Source organism: Aspergillus ibericus (genome assembly GCF_003184845.1).
Source record: "Aspergillus ibericus CBS 121593 unplaced genomic scaffold BO80scaffold_44, whole genome shotgun sequence".
NCBI classification, from domain to species: domain Eukaryota; kingdom Fungi; phylum Ascomycota; class Eurotiomycetes; order Eurotiales; family Aspergillaceae; genus Aspergillus; species Aspergillus ibericus.
The window spans coordinates 75,324-93,032 of NW_020292142.1; the positions used below are offsets into that span (position 1 = coordinate 75,324).

The 17,709-nt window shown below is 54.3% G+C and overlaps 6 protein-coding genes across 6 annotated transcripts; 5 read left to right on the forward strand and 1 right to left on the reverse strand.

The window, feature by feature from the left end:
• The first annotated feature begins 44 nt into the window (after window positions 1-44).
• BO80DRAFT_414467 (DNA-directed RNA polymerase I core subunit RPA190) lies at window positions 45-5,602 on the forward strand. The gene is made up of 4 exons (XM_025718100.1): window positions 45-308; window positions 400-891; window positions 956-3,734; window positions 3,794-5,602. The coding sequence occupies exons 1-4, from the start codon at window positions 124-126 to the stop codon at window positions 5,375-5,377; spliced, it is 5,040 nt and encodes a 1,679-aa protein (XP_025571807.1). The 5' UTR covers window positions 45-123; the 3' UTR covers window positions 5,378-5,602.
• Window positions 5,602-8,396, reverse strand: BO80DRAFT_389468 (TFIIH/NER complex ATP-dependent 5'-3' DNA helicase subunit RAD3). Its single transcript, XM_025717116.1, has 4 exons — window positions 8,337-8,396; window positions 7,807-8,263; window positions 7,640-7,756; window positions 5,602-7,586 (listed from the first exon to the last, which is right to left on the reverse strand). The coding sequence occupies exons 1-4, from the start codon at window positions 8,351-8,353 to the stop codon at window positions 5,793-5,795; spliced, it is 2,385 nt and encodes a 794-aa protein (XP_025571808.1). The 5' UTR covers window positions 8,354-8,396; the 3' UTR covers window positions 5,602-5,792.
• Window positions 8,397-8,723: 327 nt separating this feature from the next.
• BO80DRAFT_448285 (ubiquitin-protein ligase RKR1) lies at window positions 8,724-13,967 on the forward strand (the record flags this gene model as incomplete). The annotated part of the gene is made up of 8 exons (XM_025721661.1): window positions 8,724-9,023; window positions 9,088-9,481; window positions 9,538-11,266; window positions 11,317-12,155; window positions 12,204-12,620; window positions 12,669-13,042; window positions 13,092-13,391; window positions 13,446-13,967. The coding sequence occupies 8 exons, from the start codon at window positions 8,724-8,726 to the stop codon at window positions 13,965-13,967; spliced, it is 4,875 nt and encodes a 1,624-aa protein (XP_025571809.1).
• A 93-nt stretch (window positions 13,968-14,060) lies between these two features.
• On the forward strand, window positions 14,061-15,381 carry ppm1 (protein C-terminal leucine carboxyl O-methyltransferase ppm1). The gene is made up of 2 exons (XM_025714104.1): window positions 14,061-14,414; window positions 14,468-15,381. The coding sequence occupies exons 1-2, from the start codon at window positions 14,153-14,155 to the stop codon at window positions 15,292-15,294; spliced, it is 1,089 nt and encodes a 362-aa protein (XP_025571810.1). The 5' UTR covers window positions 14,061-14,152; the 3' UTR covers window positions 15,295-15,381.
• Window positions 15,382-15,803: 422 nt separating this feature from the next.
• Window positions 15,804-16,340, forward strand: BO80DRAFT_189902 (uncharacterized protein). The gene has a single exon (XM_025714105.1). It carries the CDS (start codon window positions 15,937-15,939, stop codon window positions 16,252-16,254), a length of 318 nt encoding a protein of 105 aa, XP_025571811.1. The 5' UTR covers window positions 15,804-15,936; the 3' UTR covers window positions 16,255-16,340.
• Window positions 16,341-16,426: 86 nt separating this feature from the next.
• On the forward strand, window positions 16,427-17,541 carry BO80DRAFT_437720 (SUN domain-containing protein; the record flags this gene model as incomplete). Its single annotated transcript, XM_025721012.1, has 4 exons — window positions 16,427-16,744; window positions 16,778-17,025; window positions 17,074-17,436; window positions 17,469-17,541. 4 exons carry the CDS (start codon window positions 16,427-16,429, stop codon window positions 17,539-17,541), a joined length of 1,002 nt encoding a protein of 333 aa, XP_025571812.1.
• Window positions 17,542-17,709: the final 168 nt, after the last annotated feature.

Here is a 17,709-nt window from a genome sequence, read left to right on the forward strand (position 1 = left end):
ACTTTTCGCATCGTCGAGACGGACGATCCCGCCGTTTCTGCTTTCCAGGCCTCCAGCCCAGACGAATACCCAAGATTTGCACCGCCAGCGTCGTCCGTCGCTCAAGCGGCTGCCAGGGGAATCATGACTACTTTCGCACGGCCCGTGGCCTCCTCCATCGCGGGGATTGACTTTGGTGTCTACAATGATGAAGACATCAAAGCTATCTCTGTCAAGCGAATCCATAATACCCCGACGCTGGATTCCTTCAACAACCCCGTTCCCGGTGGTCTCTATGATCCGGCGATGGGTGCATGGGGTGACCATGTGTAAGGCTTTCCCGTGCTTTGCTTTAGATTCCCCCAATTTCTCCGAATGGCGTACGATGCGGCGGATGCGAATCGAACTGACCGTAGCTAGCTGCACGACATGTCGTCAGACTTCCTGGTCTTGTACCGGTCACCCCGGACACATCGAACTCCCAGTCCATGTGTACAATGTCACGCATTTCGATCAGCTGTATCGGTTACTCAAGGGCCAGTGTGTCTACTGCCATCGCTTTCAGATGACCCGGTTCAACATCAACACCTACACCTGCAAGTTGCGACTGCTACAGTATGGCTTGGTTGACGAGCTGGCTGTTATCGATACGATGGCACACAAGAAGTCCGACAAGAAGAAGACGGCCAAGGATGGCGACGGGTCCAGCAGCGAGGACGAGGACGACGACGATATCATCGATCGCAGAAACAACTATGTCAAGAAATGTATCCGCCAAGCACAGGCAGATGGAAGGTTGAAGGGTCTCATGGCTGGATCGAAGAACCCATTGGCTGCGGAGCAGCGTCGAGCACTGGTCAGAGAGTTTTTCAAGGACATCGGCTCTCCTTCTAAGTGCGCCAGCTGTAGTGGGTACGTTGTGACATCCAATATGCGCAAATCCTTTCGAGGGCTTCCCACTGATTCGGGCGCACAGAATTTCCCCCTCATACCGGAAAGATCGGTCTTCCAAAATCTTCCGAAAGGCCCTCGCCGAGAAATCCAGACATCTGATGGCGCAAGCTGGATTCCAGATCCCGAACTCCCTGGTCCTTCTGCAGCAAGCTAAGAAGCTTACCTCGAAGGAGAAGGAGGCGCTTGCCAACGGGGTGTCTGACAGTGTCAGCACCACTTCGGAAACACATGGAGCGGAAGAAGAGGTTGCACGTGGTAATGCTATCGTGGCCCAGGCTGAGAGCAAAAGACAGGCTCCTGGCGAGAGCCAGCAATTTATGCCCTCTCCCGAGGTGCATGCTGCGATGACGCTACTCTTTGAGAAAGAAGAGGAGATCTTGAGCCTTGTATATAACTCCCGCCCATTGCCGAAGAAGGAGTCGCGGGTTAGCGCAGATATGTTCTTCATCAAGAACATTCTGGTGCCACCGAACAAGTTCCGTCCTGCTGCACCTCAAGGACCTGGCCAGATCATGGAAGCTCAGCAGAACCAATCCCTGACGTCGATCTTGAAGAACTGCGATATCATCAACCAGATCAGCAAGGAGAGGCAGAGCGCAGGCGCCGACTCCGCTACGCGCGTGCGGGACTACCGCGACCTTTTGCACTCGATCGTGACCCTCCAGGATACAGTCAACATGCTTATCGACCGTGACCGTGGTAACGCTACCGGACCCGCCGCCGCCTCCGCCCCGATGGGTATCAAGCAATACCTGGAAAAGAAGGAGGGTCTGTTCCGGAAGAACATGATGGGAAAGCGTGTCAACTTTGCTGCTCGAAGTGTCATCTCGCCCGACCCCAACATTGAAACCAACGAAATCGGTGTCCCTATGGTCTTCGCTAAGAAATTGACCTACCCGGAACCTGTGACCAACCATAACTTCTGGGAAATGAAGCAGGCCGTCATTAATGGTCCGGACAAGTATCCTGGTGCTTCGGCCATTGAGAATGAATTCGGCCAGGTCACCAATCTCAGGTTCAAGAGTCTGGATGAGCGGACAGCGTTGGCCAACCAGCTGCTCGCCCCGTCCAACTGGCGCATGAAGGGATCGCGCAACAAGAAGGTCTACCGCCATCTTACCACCGGTGATATTGTTTTGATGAACCGTCAGCCTACGCTCCACAAGCCCTCTATCATGGGTCACAAGGCTCGCGTTCTCCCCAACGAGAGAACCATTCGCATGCACTACGCCAACTGTAACACCTACAACGCGGACTTTGACGGTGACGAAATGAACATGCACTTCCCTCAGAATGAGCTTGCTCGCTCGGAGGCTATGATGCTGGCGGATGCAGACCACCAATACCTTGTCGCCACATCCGGCAAACCCCTCAGAGGTCTGATTCAGGATCACATCTCGATGGGAACGTGGTTCACCTGCCGAGACAGCTTCTTCGATGAGGACGACTATCACCAGTTGTTGTACAGCTGCTTGAGGCCGGAGAACTCTCACACGATTACGGACCGGATTCAAACTGTGGGCCCTGCGGTGATTCGGCCGAAGCGTCTCTGGACCGGTAAGCAGGTCATCACGACCATCCTCAAGAACATCATGCCTTCCGACAGGGCCGGTCTCAACTTGAAGAGCAAGTCGTCAACCCCCGGAGACCGATGGGGTGAAGGTAATGAGGAAGGAGAAGTCATCTTCAAGGATGGAGAGATGCTTTGCGGTATCCTGGATAAGAAGCAGATCGGTCCTACCGCCGGTGGTCTGGTCGATGCCATCCACGAGATCTACGGACACACCATCGCCGGACGGCTGATGAGTATCCTCGGTCGTCTCCTGACGAGAGTCTTGAACATGCGTGCCTTTACTTGCGGTATCGATGATCTTCGACTGACCCCTGAAGGCGACCGCGTTCGTAAAGAGAAGATTAGCGAAGCGGCTGCCATTGGTCGGGAGGTTGCATTGAAGTATGTCACCCTCGACCAGACTTCTGTGCCCGATGAGGATGCCGAGTTGCGACGACGTATGGAGGAGGTCCTCCGAGACGATGAGAAGCAGGGTGGCTTGGATAGTGTTTCCAACGCTCGCACCGCGAAGCTTTCGACCGAGATCACAAAGGCCTGTCTTCCAGGTGGTCTGGTTAAGCCTTTCCCGTGGAACCAGATGCAGTCGATGACAATCTCTGGAGCCAAGGGTTCAAGCGTCAATGCCAACCTGATTTCTTGCAACTTGGGTCAGCAGGTTTTGGAAGGTCGTCGTGTACCTGTCATGGTCAGCGGCAAGACTCTGCCGTCTTTCAGAGCATTCGACACCAACCCCATGGCTGGTGGTTATGTCTGCGGTCGTTTCTTGACTGGTATCAAGCCCCAAGAGTACTATTTCCACGCCATGGCTGGTCGTGAAGGTTTGATTGATACTGCCGTCAAGACCTCTCGATCCGGATACTTGCAGCGTTGTTTGATCAAGGGCATGGAAGGCTTGAGGGCCGAATATGATAGTTCGGTTCGTGAAGCCACTGACGGTTCGATCGTTCAGTTCTTGTACGGTGAAGATGGTTTGGATATCACCAAGCAGGTCCATCTCAAGGACTTCGATTTCCTGGCCTCGAACTACGTTTCCATCATGTCTCAGGTCAACCTGACCAGCGATTTCCACAACCTGGAGAAGGAGGAGGTCACGAATTGGCATAAGGATGCCATGAAGAAGGTGCGCAAGACCGGGAAGGTCGACGCCATGGACCCTGTCCTTTCTCTCTACCACCCCGGTGGTAACCTGGGCAGTATCTCGGAGAGTTTCTCGCAGGCACTCAAGAAGGTAAGAAATATCCGCACCCGAAAAGAGGAGATGGCTGAGGCTAACAACTTTCTTTCCAGTACGAGGACGCCAATCCCGACAAGCTGCTGAAGGACAAGAAGAAGGATGTCAACGGTATCATCAGCAAGAAGGCATTCAACACGCTCATGCACATGAAGTATATGAAGTCTGTCGTCGACCCTGGTGAGGCCATTGGTATCGTTGCCGGTCAATCTATCGGTGAACCATCCACTCAGATGACCCTGAACACCTTCCACTTGGCTGGTCACTCGGCAAAGAACGTGACGCTGGGTATTCCCCGTTTGCGTGAAATTGTCATGACTGCCAGTGCGCATATTATGACACCCACAATGACTTTGGTCTTGAACGAAGAGATGTCCAAGGAACATTCCGAAAGATTCTCCAAGGCTATCAGCAAACTCAGCATCGCAGAGGTCGTCGACAAGGTCCAGGTCAGAGAAAGAGTTTCCTCGGGCAGCATGAAGGCTAAGGTCTACGACATCGAGATTACCTTCTTCCCGGCCGATGAGTACACTGCGGAATACGCCATCACGACTAAGGACGTGCAGAACACCCTGCAGAACAAGTTCATTCCTAAGCTCGTCAAGCTTACCAAGGCTGAGCTCAAGAAGCGTCATGAGGAGAAGTCTATGAAGAGATACTCCACTGCCCAGCCTGAGATTGGTGTCTCCGTTGGCACTGTCCAGGACGCACCTCGCGCCGATGATGCCGAAGAAGAGCCGGCTGATGACGATGTCGAGGACGACGAGGACGACGCCAAGCGTGCCAGGGGTACACAGAACCGGTCCAACCAGGTTTCCTACGAAGGCCCCGAGGACGAGGAGATGGAAATGGTCCGACAGCAGGATGACGAGGAAGAAGATGATGATGAGGACAACGAGGCCGGTGAGAAACGCGATGTCGAGATGGACGATGCTTCAGATGACGAGTCCGACGGCCACACGAAAGACACCAAAATGCGTGAGGAAGATATCAAGGGCAAGTACCACGAAGTCACGCAGTTCAAGTTCAACCCCCGCGACGGAGGATCTTGCACAATCCAGCTGCAGTACGACATTGCGACCCCCAAGCTGCTCCTCCTGCCTCTGGTCGAGGATGCTGCTCGGAACGCCGTCATCCAGTCCATCCCCGGCCTCGGCAACTGCACGTTCGTCGAAGCCGACCCGATCAAGGGCGAGCCTGCCCACGTCATCACCGACGGTGTCAACCTGCTCGCCATGCGCGACTACCAAGACATCATCAAGCCTCACTCCCTCTACACCAACTCCATCCACGACATGCTCACCCTCTACGGTGTCGAGGCGGCCCGTGCCTCCATTGTCAAGGAAATGTCGGACGTTTTCCAGGGTCACAGTATCGCCGTTGACAACCGTCACCTGAACCTGATCGGTGACGTGATGACCCAGTCCGGTGGCTTCCGTCCCTTCAACCGCAACGGTCTCGTCAAGGACGGCTCTTCCCCGCTGGCCAAGATGAGTTTCGAAACCACGGTGGGATACCTCAAGGAGGCCGTCGTGGAGAGAGACTTTGATAACCTCAAGAGTCCCAGTGCCCGAATCGTCGTCGGCCGCACCGGCACCGTCGGTACCGGCGCCTTCGATGTCCTTGCTCCCGTGGCGTAAACTAATTGGCGTGCTGCATTTTCTGTCCGTCCGTATTGTATATGTGCAAAATCTTAGTTCCTGTATTTCTATTTCTTTTTCCTTTTTTCCTTCCCTACCGTTCTTGTCTGACGTGTCCAACGATCATCTCTGCAGTTGTCTTTCAGCGGGAATAAGAAAAAAGTTCTTCTTACGCAGATCGAATCTACCTTTAGAATAGTACGAGCCATCAATAGAACTCTGCTGCAAAACATGTAAAGTAAGGTAAAGGAACATTTCCTATCTAGGAAAGGACGCCTTGCTATATTGTACATTTTGACCGAATTGAAAACACCAGACGAACCGTGGTATCATGCATTTTTTGCAAGGACTGCCGAGGGAGAACAAAAATCAAGCGTCCAAGATAGACAGTAAATAATAATAAGGAGGGAGGAGTTCACTGCGCATCCAACATCATCAAATCTTCATCAATATCGTCATCAAATTCATCGGGAACCGTGCCGTTGCGAACGCCGTTATATGCACCATTTGCATCGTGAGCGAGTGCTTGACGCTGGGCTCGTTCTTCCTCCAGCCTCTGCTTCTCGCGATGTCTTTCCAGATCGGCTAAGCTCCACGTCGAGATACCTTCTTGGTCTCTGGCTTTGAATGGCTGGGCCATGGTCCGTAGGAAGTTCTTGGCGGTGGCTACAGCCATGTCGGTACTCAGGTTAGTTTCACTTTCCAGCATGGCTTGGTTGATCCATTTGGGGAGCTGGTTTCGCTTTTTCTGGAATCGGCGATCGGCGAGAACCATGACTCCGTAGTCGTCTTTGCCACGGAGGACACGGCCCAGGCATTGTGCGGCGTGACGCATCGCGTCGAAGGAGAGGAAGTCGTTTTCTCGGATGCGGTAGTTTTCGCGGAGGAATTCGAGGCGGGCTTTCAGGATACGGGACTCGGTGTATTGAAATGGGACACCGATGTTGATGACGGCGCGGCCGTAATGATGGTCGAAATCAATACCTTCAGAGACTTTTCCTCGGGCGACGCAGAAGAGAATGGCGCCTCGTCCGTTGCAGCAGGCGGTCCGGTAGGTTTCGAGGGCGAGAGAAGATTCTTGGGCGTCGGGGGTCTCGACGAGGATTAATTTGTAGTTCCAAATAGAGTCGAGAATGCCCATGCCTTGCCACATGCTGATGATGGATTCCATGTAGAGATAGGAGGGGAAGAAGACGACGATGCCGTCTGGAGTGACTCGAGCGAATTCAAGGACCAGGTTGCCGTAGTTTCGGACGACACCCGGGTCGTTGCGGATTTGGAAAGAGGAGGAAATCTGGGCTTGGTCGGAACCGCGGGTTACGACCATGGGGAGGAAGGATCGACGTGCGAGGGTCATACTGTATGACTCCTGCATCACGGTGTTGAATCCCAGCATCTTCGGGTACATTTCGAGAGGCGACAGAGTTCCGGAGGTGATAATGACGGAGCTGAACCGGTCGAACACCGGCTTAATGGCAATAGCAGCATCTAAACAGGTGAAGTGCAATACCGGGTTGGGTACTGTAGCTGCCTCTGATTCAAACGGCTCCAAGATCAACAAGAAACCTTTCTCGTACGTTGCAACGAGAGTCGCGAACGTAGCTACCTCCTGGAGCGGCTGATAGTCTTCTATGTTGATAAGCTCTAGGGTGCGCACGAGCGAGGTTAATCGTTCGGCGCAGAATCGGAGAGGCTTCCGCTCGATATAGGTAAGATCTTTCACGTGCGTTAAGAACGAAGGAGGCGTTTCGGATATGGTATGCATGACTTTCATTCGAGTCTTCAAGTATTCGATGAATCTTTTAAGGAAGGATATAAAGTGCTCCGCTCGTCGGATGTTTCCTGGCACGGCTTCCTTGAGTAGATCATCTGGTAGGACGGGATTTGAGATGAACTGATCCTCCTCTCGCGCCTGTTCAGCTTCCCGTAGGCCTTCGACAAGTTTTGAATATTCATTCTGGAGCTTTTCTGCATCCGAGCTCTTCATCTCATTAATCTTGCGTTCCAGGTTGTTCGCCCCTCTTGTCGCTTTTCGTAACGAGTCCTCCGTCAGGTCGATGCTCAGTGATTCGATACAGACGTTGTCGATGTTGTGCGCTTCGTCGAAGACGACAATACAGTCCTTGGAGAGTTCTCGAGATACCCTCTCGGCGATCTTGGGGTCTAGCAGGTAGTGATAGGAGTATATGATGACGTTGCAAAAGGGCATCTGAAGTCCATGTGAGTGTGACTGGACAGCGGTCGCCTATAAGAGGGGCTTACCATGCGCCGAGCTGAAAAGTACGGACATTGCTTGTGCGCTTCGCCGTATTTGAGTAAGCCGTCAAGAGTGAAGACACCAGGAGGAACGAGGTTGTGAGGTTCGAGAAGATCGAGGTTCTGCATAAAGTGTTATGGGATAGTCCAGATCCATACCGCAAGATCCATACCTCATGATATACACATAGTTCGACATCCTCGCCCCTCTCTTTCTTCTCCTTGACGAATCCTGCAGTTAAACTCCGGCACCTTGCATCAACCACTGCACCGCTCTTTTCCCGCTTGACCGAGGGATGCAGGCACAGATTCTTTCGACTCGTCAGACCCAGCGCGCGGAAGTCCTCGGTGTATCCCAGTTGCTCAGCACGGAACTTCATCAGTGCCTTCAGCTCGGCCAAGGCCTTTTCGATCTCGGACATGGTTCGAGAACAGTAGATGAGCTTTCTGTGCTCCGGATAATGTTGCTGGTAGGCGACAATCAACGAGAGTAGTGATACGGTCTTTCCGGTACCCGAAGGCATCTCCAGGACGCAGTGACCCCCGGCATCGAGGGTCTTTTTGAGATCGCACATGTAGGCATACTGTTCGGGATAGATACGAGGATACGGGAAAAGGACGGGGAGGTCGCTAGGAAATGGATAGGGTTAGCAAAGTTTGCTCTAAGACTGCCGCTGGACTAGCTAAATAGACCGATACTCACTCGATAAAGAATTTCATGGTGGGAGGGGAGCGCGGTGCGCGAGTGAGGCTGTTGATCGGCTTGGACGCAGCGGCGGAACTTCTAGACCGCGTCGACTTTGGCCCAATCGGGCGATCGATGACACCAGGTCACGTGCGATGCCCGATAGAGACCCCGATAATGTAATCCCGCCGCTTTTAATCGGCGGGGGTCTCGAGGGCCTCCAGATCCACGAACATCCAAGGGAATGGTGCAATGACAGACATCTGATTGAACTCGCTTGGGTCGACTAGCTGGGAGCTTGCACGACCAGATCACCGGAACTTCCTCGTCTTTCTTTCCGCGTACTTCCCTTGTATACACGCTCATTCCGTCATTTTCTTTACATCCCGCTCACCCCACTCGACTATGAGCAAAAAGTTCAAATCTCAGGCCTCGAGCAGCCGGGCTGCGGCCAGTACCTTTGGCGCTCTTGGTGGATTCTCCAGCGCTTTCTCTAGCCAAGGGAGAGAGCCATCCTCTCTTACATATGTGGCTGAGCCGCCGGATCTTTCCCGCATCTCGGAAGCGCAATTGGGGATTGCGTTCAAGAACTTCCTGAAAAAGGATGAGGTCACCAGGACAAGAGCACTAGATGATCTGAGAGACCATGTCTCTGGGGTCGAAAATCGCGGCGGGACGCTTGACGACGGGTTCCTGGAAGCTTGGGTAGGTCTATATCCGCCTCATGCGCTCCGAATAGCAAGTTGATCGTGGTTCGGGACATCCGCAGATTAAAATCTACCCGCGCGCATCCATTGACCTTTCCCGTAGGGTGAGGCAAACAGCCCATGCGACTCAAGGCTCCATTGCCTGCCTCGTGGGAAAGCGGGTTGCCCGCTTCCTCCCCAAGGTCATCGGCGCGTGGCTTGCGGGGATCTATGACAATGATAGACCGGTCCACCTGTCTGCCTTGGAGTCTTTCACGCGGGTTTTCACGACCGACGCGAAGAGGAGCGGCGTCTGGAAGGTCTACCAGAGCGCCATCCTGGACTTTGTGGATGATGTCATTCTGCAACAGACTGCGCAGACATTGAGCGATGAAAGAACCGTCAAGCCCGATGACGCAGAGGCAAAGTATGCGCGCGTAGCAGGAACCGCCCTGTTGTTGTTCAACCGGGTCTTAGGTATGCACACGATCTCACTATTGGGCCAAGTACCTTCTAACGAGAGCTTGATGCAGGACACTCCACCCATGAAGATCTTCAGAAGGATGTGGCCACAATCGAAAATCTACTAGGTAGCAAGTCTTTGTGGGCGCTCTCTTACCACGACGACCCTTTTGTCCGGAAATCACTCTATATTCTCACCCGGTCAGCAGTCTCTAAAGAGCCTGAGGAGCTTGATTGGAAGCTCATCAGTGCGGCCTTGATCGGCAAGGCCTTGCACAGTTCCCAACTAGGCTCCGCATCGGAGCTGTCAGAGACGATATTGCAGGTAACATCTGCAAGGCCCCAATTATGGACCGGAGATTATTCCGGAAAATCCTCTGCTTCAAAGAGACTACTCCAGTACATACAAAAAGGTTCCCAGAGCGGAGCAAGTGCATTCTGGCCAAACTTATACCAATTGCTGCAGACAATTCCATTCGAAACCCTGGAAAAGATCGACCTGCAATCGGCTTCCGGAACTACTCTTGGGCTGTCGAGTGCGGTTAAGTTGACAGAATCATTCCAGGAAGGACTGAACTCAAGGGATGAGCCTCGGCAGAATCGTGCAGTTGGTTGGAAGGCCTATATTGATACTGTCGTGTGGCTTGCCGGTCGGCTTATTGAGGATGATAGAGTGAACTTCCTGCGCGAGAGGCTTTCTCCATTGTCATTGCAACACGTCAAGCCTGAACAAGATCGTCCGCAATGGACACTTCCCGTCCAATCAGCTGAAGCTATCTGCACCGATTGTGTCGTCGCTTTGAGTGTGCCAGGGTATGAACCGGTGTTGACGCAATTGTGGACGGAGTTATGCGATGGCCTGCTGGAAGCGGTGAAGTTATCATCACCCGAGCAGTCCAAGGACTTTAGGTCCTCCCAGGACGCAGTATGCGCGCAAGCTGGAAGGCTCTTTGCCTTGGAAGCCTCGTTGCTTTCTCGTTTGACCGATACCGACCTTGAAGCAAGAATTGTGGATATCTGCAAGAACACAAATCTACCACTGCTTGATAATTGCTTGGAGGTATTGCGCTCTCGAAATGGCAAACCGTACGGGGCCGCTGCGGTCGTCGAAGAAATTATCCGGAACGTTCCACAGATTGCGCAGGGCTCCCAGTCGCTGCTGAGCTTTGTCCAGGACGATGCCCCAGAACTCCTGGCATCGCCATCCGCCGATCGATTAGTATCTATCATCATGGCTTGCCGATCATGGGATGGATATGGTTCTAGCTTTGAGAAGGCTGTTGAACATGTTGCGCAATCTGATCCGGAATCCTCGAATGCACATGCTGTGCAGAAGCTCCTCTCATCTCTTGATTTCCAGGAATTGGGCGACAAGTCTGGACTGACCTCCTTAATCATGCGAGCCCTCGACCGAGCCTGCAAAGGCAGCGACCTTCACTGGTCGATTGTTATAGCGGTGCTGCAGAACCACACCTCTCATGGGGAATTGACGGATTCCATATTCCTTTCAATTGTCGATTCCCTGTCTGAGGAGAGCAAGGTCTTTGATACACTGCAAGGACTTTCTCGGATTTCGGCTTCTGTCCCCAGTGCAGTTCGGAATTTCCAGAGCGGAACCCAGGGCTCCAAACTGTCTGGTAAGCTGCTGTTCCTTACGGAATCATCGGATGAAGAAGTAGCAGGTCTTGCGGAATCGCTGTCCAGGACTCTGAAAGAGTCCGTCGTCAGTGAAGCAAGTGCCAAATCAAGCTTTGAAATCTTGCAGCATCACTTCGAGAATGTCAACGAGGAGTCTGTTTCGTAAGTTATCGGTCCACAGAAGAACGGAAAGGGAGGCTAACGATATCAAGCATCGGATCTTTGTTGGGGATTGCCGAAGAGCTGCTACAAAATGTCAAGCCCGAGGATATCGGCAAAGTCGCCAAAGACATTCTGCCTTCCCGACAGTCTTGGGAAGATGCTCTGGGACCTTTCCTTGAGCTCCCTCCTCGGCTATCAGCTGCCATCACGAGTCCGCTTGCCGGTACCGTGCATCTGGTTGATCGCAGGGTGTCAGGCACATTCCGCGAGCGCTACACACGTATTCCCCGCGACTCCAATAACTGCTCGTCGGCATTCCGGCTGGCATATTACACCGTTAAAATCCTCTCTTTGTTTGACCTTGCCGGATGTCTTGGTGTCGAAGAGCTTGAGACGCTGTTCTACAATGTGCCTCTGGCGGTACAGCTCATTGACGATGACTTGAGCATCCAGAACTGCAACGGGATAACCGGCCTCACACTTCCCGAGCAGCGTGAGGAGTACATGGAAATCGTCAGCGATGGCCGAAAGGTCATCAATAGCTGGGCTCAATCGCAGGAAGCTGGACAGGGAGAGACAGTCGCTTCTATGCTTTCTACATATTGGAAAGACCAGATTGAGAAGCGGGATGCCTTGTCCCCGTTAGACTATCAGATTGGAGTGGCTTTTGTGAAGATCATGGAGTCGGTGGACCCCTCGAACAAGAGCCGGTCTTCAGAAGAGGTTACGCAACTTTGTAGAGATATGCGCAAGGCGAACGCTATCCGCTCGGCCTCTTGGGTAGCTGTGTTGCGACCTGCCATCCTGTCCAATCCCGCCGGTACGCGACTGTGCAACGAGTTTGTCGCCGACTCCACGGGGCTGAAGCCCCAGGAAGAGAGTAAAGATGGTCAGTTGAGCTCTGTCTTTTTGCTATCATTTACTAATCTAGCCTTAGGCCTTCGCAAGCTGGTGCTGCTGAACCTTCTGTTATCTGGCGAAGAAGACGTTGCGGCTTCTATTCCCACGCAGCGTCTGGTTTTCCTGACCAAGCATCTCATCCAATGTCTCCAGGCTGAAGGCGTGTCGCTCAGTGTGAAGGCTGAGACCTTCCAGACCCTGGCTGTAATGCTTCCTAACCTACAGGAAATCTATGGCTCTCACTGGGAGACCTGTATGGATATCCTTAGCACGACATGGCAAGAGACCAGTGGCGGCGACGAAGCTCTCCCGGCTCTGTTATCGTCGTTCAGGCTTTTTGCGCGTCTCCAGTCGTTGGCAGGGGACGAAGAGAGTAACGACGACGTGAAGGATGCGTGGTCGGATCGAAAGACAACGCTGTTCAACAGCTTGACGTCCACGCTCCGAAAATTCGGTGAGTGTGTTGTATTCACGTGCGTCAAATTGGATGCTGACCGGACAGATTCTTCGACCACCTTCCACCAACCGCGAGATGTAGTTGTCGAGTTGTTGTGCCGCTTCCTCAATGTCATCCCGATTGACAACCTGGAGGACGTGAGCAAGTTCTTCCCACTTCTGACCGCGCAGAGCCCCGCGGTTCAGCGGGCCGCCTACACTGTCCTTCACCGGTACATTCCGAGCGTGCAGGAGCAGGTGTCTTTCGATGTGGCACTGTCGAAGACGACGGTCGGGCTGCCGGATGAGCTGATGTCTCTGCTGCTTGAGGCGCCAACGATGGAAGCGGTCAATGCCGCATATGGCGACGATAGGTTGTGGGCCGCAGTCCGGTCGTATCTTCTGAGCTGGAAGGTGGTTTTCGACCACTTTGTGAATGCGGTATGTGTTGAGTACGATGTTGTAGGGATGATTCTCTGACCTGCTCCAGTCTCTCGCGGTCCAAGAAAACTACGTGGCCAGCATCAAGGATAACGAAAGTCTCAGCCCGCTGTTAGAGTTTATGTTCGATTTCCTGCAACGATCGCACGGAAAGATGGTGGATGCGTCCAAGTTCGACGTTCGCTCCTTCGAACTCGACCAGTCCGAGAGCCCTGAGTCTGAGATCCAGTGGCTTCTTGTGCACTTGTATTTCCTCTGCTTGCGGCACCTGGCCAACATGACGAAGGGTTGGTGGCTTGATACAAAGAAGCGCATCAAGGGGCCTGTGGCGACTTGGACTGAGAAATTCGTAAGCTCACCTGTCCGGATTCGCCTGTTCGTATGGTGGACTAACCGATGATAGATCTCGCCTTTGGTGATTGGGGACTCGTTGCAGGGGGTCACGGAATGGATTTCGACCCAGGATCCGAACGAAGAGCGCGCGCTGAACGTGAAGATCGCCTCCAAGACGGCGGAGATCATCGCCAGCATCCCGGTGGACGAGGACTCACCGCCGGTGGCATTGTCTATCTCGCTTCCTCCGGCCTACCCATTGCAGCCGGCGTTGGTGGTTGGCCGGAGCCGAGTGCTGGTGGACGAAAAGAAGTGGCGGAGTTGGCTGCTGACGATCCAAGGCGTGATCATGTTTGCCAACGGCAACCTGGTGGATGGGCTGCTGGCGTTCCGAAAGAACGTGCAGGGAGCACTCAAGGGGCAGAGCGAGTGCGCGATCTGCTACTCGGTGATCTCGACGGACATGCAGACCCCGAACAAGCGGTGCGCGACGTGCAAGAACACGTTCCACTCGGTGTGTCTGTTCCGGTGGTTCAAGAGCAGTAACCAGAGCACGTGCCCGCTGTGCCGGAACAACTTTGTGTATGTGTGAGGGGACGAGCGTGTACATAGACATAGATTATCCTTAGATGTTGGACGAGTTGCAAGGTGTATCCTGCACAGTACCTCCAACACAGGAACTCTAGTGGGGGCGGCAGCGCGGGGCAGTTCCTGAATCGTCCCCGCCGCCCGCAAGCTTCCAGTCGGGCTCTTCCATCATTAATTCATCCCGGCACCATGTCCGCCTCCCAGATTCCCAACCTCAACTCCCTTCGTCGCGGCAGTGGTCGCGGCCGATTCCGATCTCGCGGTGGCAGTCAGGCCGGCGATGCAGGCCACGGGTCGCATGGTGCCAAAGACCGCGTGGTGCAGGGCACCGACAATGACGCCAGCGTGTCTCGCCTCAGCGCCGTGAGCCTAGGATATCTCCAGGATGCCTTCGCCCCGGCATTGACAGCCCCTGGCATGGAAACCCGTCGGCTGCCCATCATTAATAGAGGTCAGCGTTCACCAGCTTCTATCTCTTCGTTTCTGACTCCATGATCAACCCAGGAACCTATGTCCGCACCACCGCCATCGACCACCTCATCTCCCGCTTCCTCGACGCCCATCCCCCGCAGACCCAGAAACAAATCATCTCCCTCGGTGCCGGCACCGACACGCGCGTCTTCCGGCTCCTCTCCTCCTCCCCGCGTCCCAATATTTTCTATCACGAGATCGACTTTCCCGTCAACACCTCCGCCAAAATCAAATACATCCGCGCCGCCCCGCTCCTCCAGCGCGTCCTCGGCAGCCAGGACGATGTGGTAATCTCTCCCACCAACGACGCCATTCACTCCTCCTCCTACCACCTACACCCTCTCGATCTACGTAATCTAGCGACCTCCCCTCGCTTACCAGGCCTCGACCCTACCCGGCCCACCCTCTTGATCTCCGAATGCTGCCTCGTATACCTCACCCCGGAAGAGGCGGGCTCCGTGGTCCGCTATTTTACAGAGGACCTGCTCCCCTCGACCACGCCGGTAGGGCTGATTCTATACGAGCCCGTTCGGCCCGATGACGCGTTCGGCCGCACCATGGTGGCCAATCTTGCTACGAGGGGCATCCAGCTCCAGACCCTGCAGGAGTATGCGTCGCTCGGGGCCCAGAGACGGCGACTCCAAGAGTTGGGGTTTGTGGGGGGCCAGGCAGCGGCGGATGTGGATTTCCTGTGGGAGCGATGGGTGCCGGAGACGGAGAAGGAGCGGGTAGCGGGGCTGGAGATGCTGGATGAGATGGAGGAGTGGCGGTTGTTGGCGAGACATTATTGTGTTGCGTGGGGATGGCGCGATGGGGAGGGTGTGTTTGAGGGGTGGAGGGGAGTGGAAGGACAGGAGTAGTCCGGAGTCTGTGCTACACTAACTCAGCTCAGACCTGCCATTCCTCCCTCCACGTTGGACGATGGGTGACGCGGGAGTGATGAACGTGGACGTGATTTCAGTGCAGATAGTATTGACAACTATTGATTGACGGGGTGTCAATCAAACAGGGTTTGATGAGAACACACGGCATTTCAGCAAGAGAGCGAGAAGCTAACTGGGACTATTGCTCGACTAGCTAGCTCCCGATGCCATTGGGCCGCCCCCTTTTTTGCGAGCGAGTGTTCCTGGTGCCATGACTCGACCGCGGGCCGTCGCAGAGCTATCTCCCAGGCCAGCTGCGGCGCCGCTGATCCGGTCTGGACTGTGATGATCCTGGTCTGGGAATTGGGAGCCATGCGACCACAATTAGGATTGTGACAAAGACTGTCTTTTACTTCAAGTCCACCTCTCTACAATCTACATATCTATCTGTCTGTCTGTCCCCCATCCATGGATTATCTTCATCCTATCTAGGGTATTGATTCTTCAGGGTCCATCACGACGAGGGTTTGTTGCTATAAAAGGAGACTGCATCCATCGGAAATTGCCCCCTCCCCGGTGCGTCTGAGCCAATCCCACGGCATAAAGTGGAGCTCTTAGCCATGAACTGCCGGGGCCGCCATGGGCGCTGATTGGCGCGACCCCCTGACGGGTGGCCGGGCGTGGCCCAATAAGGAAAGGCGCAGGTACCTCGATACGGAACGAAGCTTTAGGGTTTGCTGGATTAGGCAAGTCGGGGGGGGGGGGATCTCCCATCTGGCTGTTCGCTGCTGGTGGATGCCTTTAGTTCCCTCTCTCTCTCTCTCTTCCTCGCTCGCTTTCTCTTCTTTTCGCTCTTTTACTTTCTGCTGGTGTGGTGTTTTCACTGCGTTGCGCCCCGTTTCTCTGTCTTTCTTTTCAAGTCCGCTTCGGTCCAGTCATTCGTTACATGTCTCTTGACATTGATTCTTCCTGACCATCGTCTTTCATTTGGGGTGGCCCAAGTGGCGTCGTATAATCCCTCTTTTCATCTAGCTACCTATCTGTCTGCATATCTGCATATATTTCTCAAGCGATTGATACATATCATATCTTTGTTGGTATATAGATCACATTCCGCTACCCTCTCACCATGAAGTCCAGTAGCGCCATTGTGGCTTTGCTTGCCATTGCTGCTGAAGCAGCGAGCCATGGTCATGACCATGGCCATCATCACGTCCACCGCTCCGTCGAGGTGGAAGCCCCCGTGGCCAAGAGGGGAGGCAGCTGCCAGTTCCCCTCGGGGGAGGGCTTGATTGCCGTCACGCCTAGCGAGCTGAACGGCGGCTGGGCCATGAGTCCCAATCAGGAGTGCAAGCCTGGCGGATACTGTCCGTATGCCTGCCCGGCGGGTCAGGTCTCCATGCAGTGGGACCCGGAGGCGACGTCGTACACCTATCCCCTGTCCATGGTAAGTAACCTGCAGCCTGGCAACTGATTATAGACTGACGGAGAGCAGAACGGCGGGCTTTACTGTGACGAGGACGGCAAAATCCAGAAGCCTTTCCCGGATAGACCGTACTGCCAGGACGGCACGGGGGTCGTCAGCGCAAAGAACAAGTGCAAGGAGCAGGTTGCCTTTTGCCAGACGGTTCTTCCGGGTAACGAAGCTATGCTGATTCCAACGCTGGTGGAGGAGCTGGTTACCCTGGCTGTGCCGGATCTGAGCTACTGGTGTGAAACGGCCGCGCAGTAGGTTTTGATTCCGTTTATTGGAAGGGGATGATACTGACGAGTCAGCTTCTATATCAATCCACCCGGTTATACTACCGAGACGGCCTGTGTTTGGGGCACCTCGGAGAATCCGTACGGCAACTGGTCTCCGTATGTTGCTGGCGCTAATACCGATGGCGAGGGTAACACGTTTGTGAAGATCGGATGGAACCCGATCTATTTGGAGCCGACCACGCCGTTCCGCGATGTGGTTCCTGATTTTGGTGTGGAAATTGAGTGTGAGGGCGATGGCTGCAATGGCCTGCCGTGCAAGATCGACCCGGCCGTCAACGGGGTGAATGAGATGACGGGCGCCAATACCGACGGTGCCGGTGGCGCGTCGTTCTGTGTGGTGACGGTGCCCAAGGGCGGCAATGCCAACATTGTTGTGTTTGACAAGGAGGGTAGTTCTTCGAGCACAGTTTCCAGCAGCAGCAGCAGCAGCAGCAGCAGCAGCAGCAGTACCTCGACCAGCAGCATCATCCCCACGACTAGCAGCACGTCGACGAGCATCAGCATCAGCACCACCAGCAGCACTCCGACCCCGTCCAGCACTAGCACTAGCACTAGCACCAGCACCAGCACCAGCACCAGCACCAGCACCAGCACCAGCACCAGCACCAGCACCAGCACCAGCACCAGCACCAGCACCAGCACCAGCAC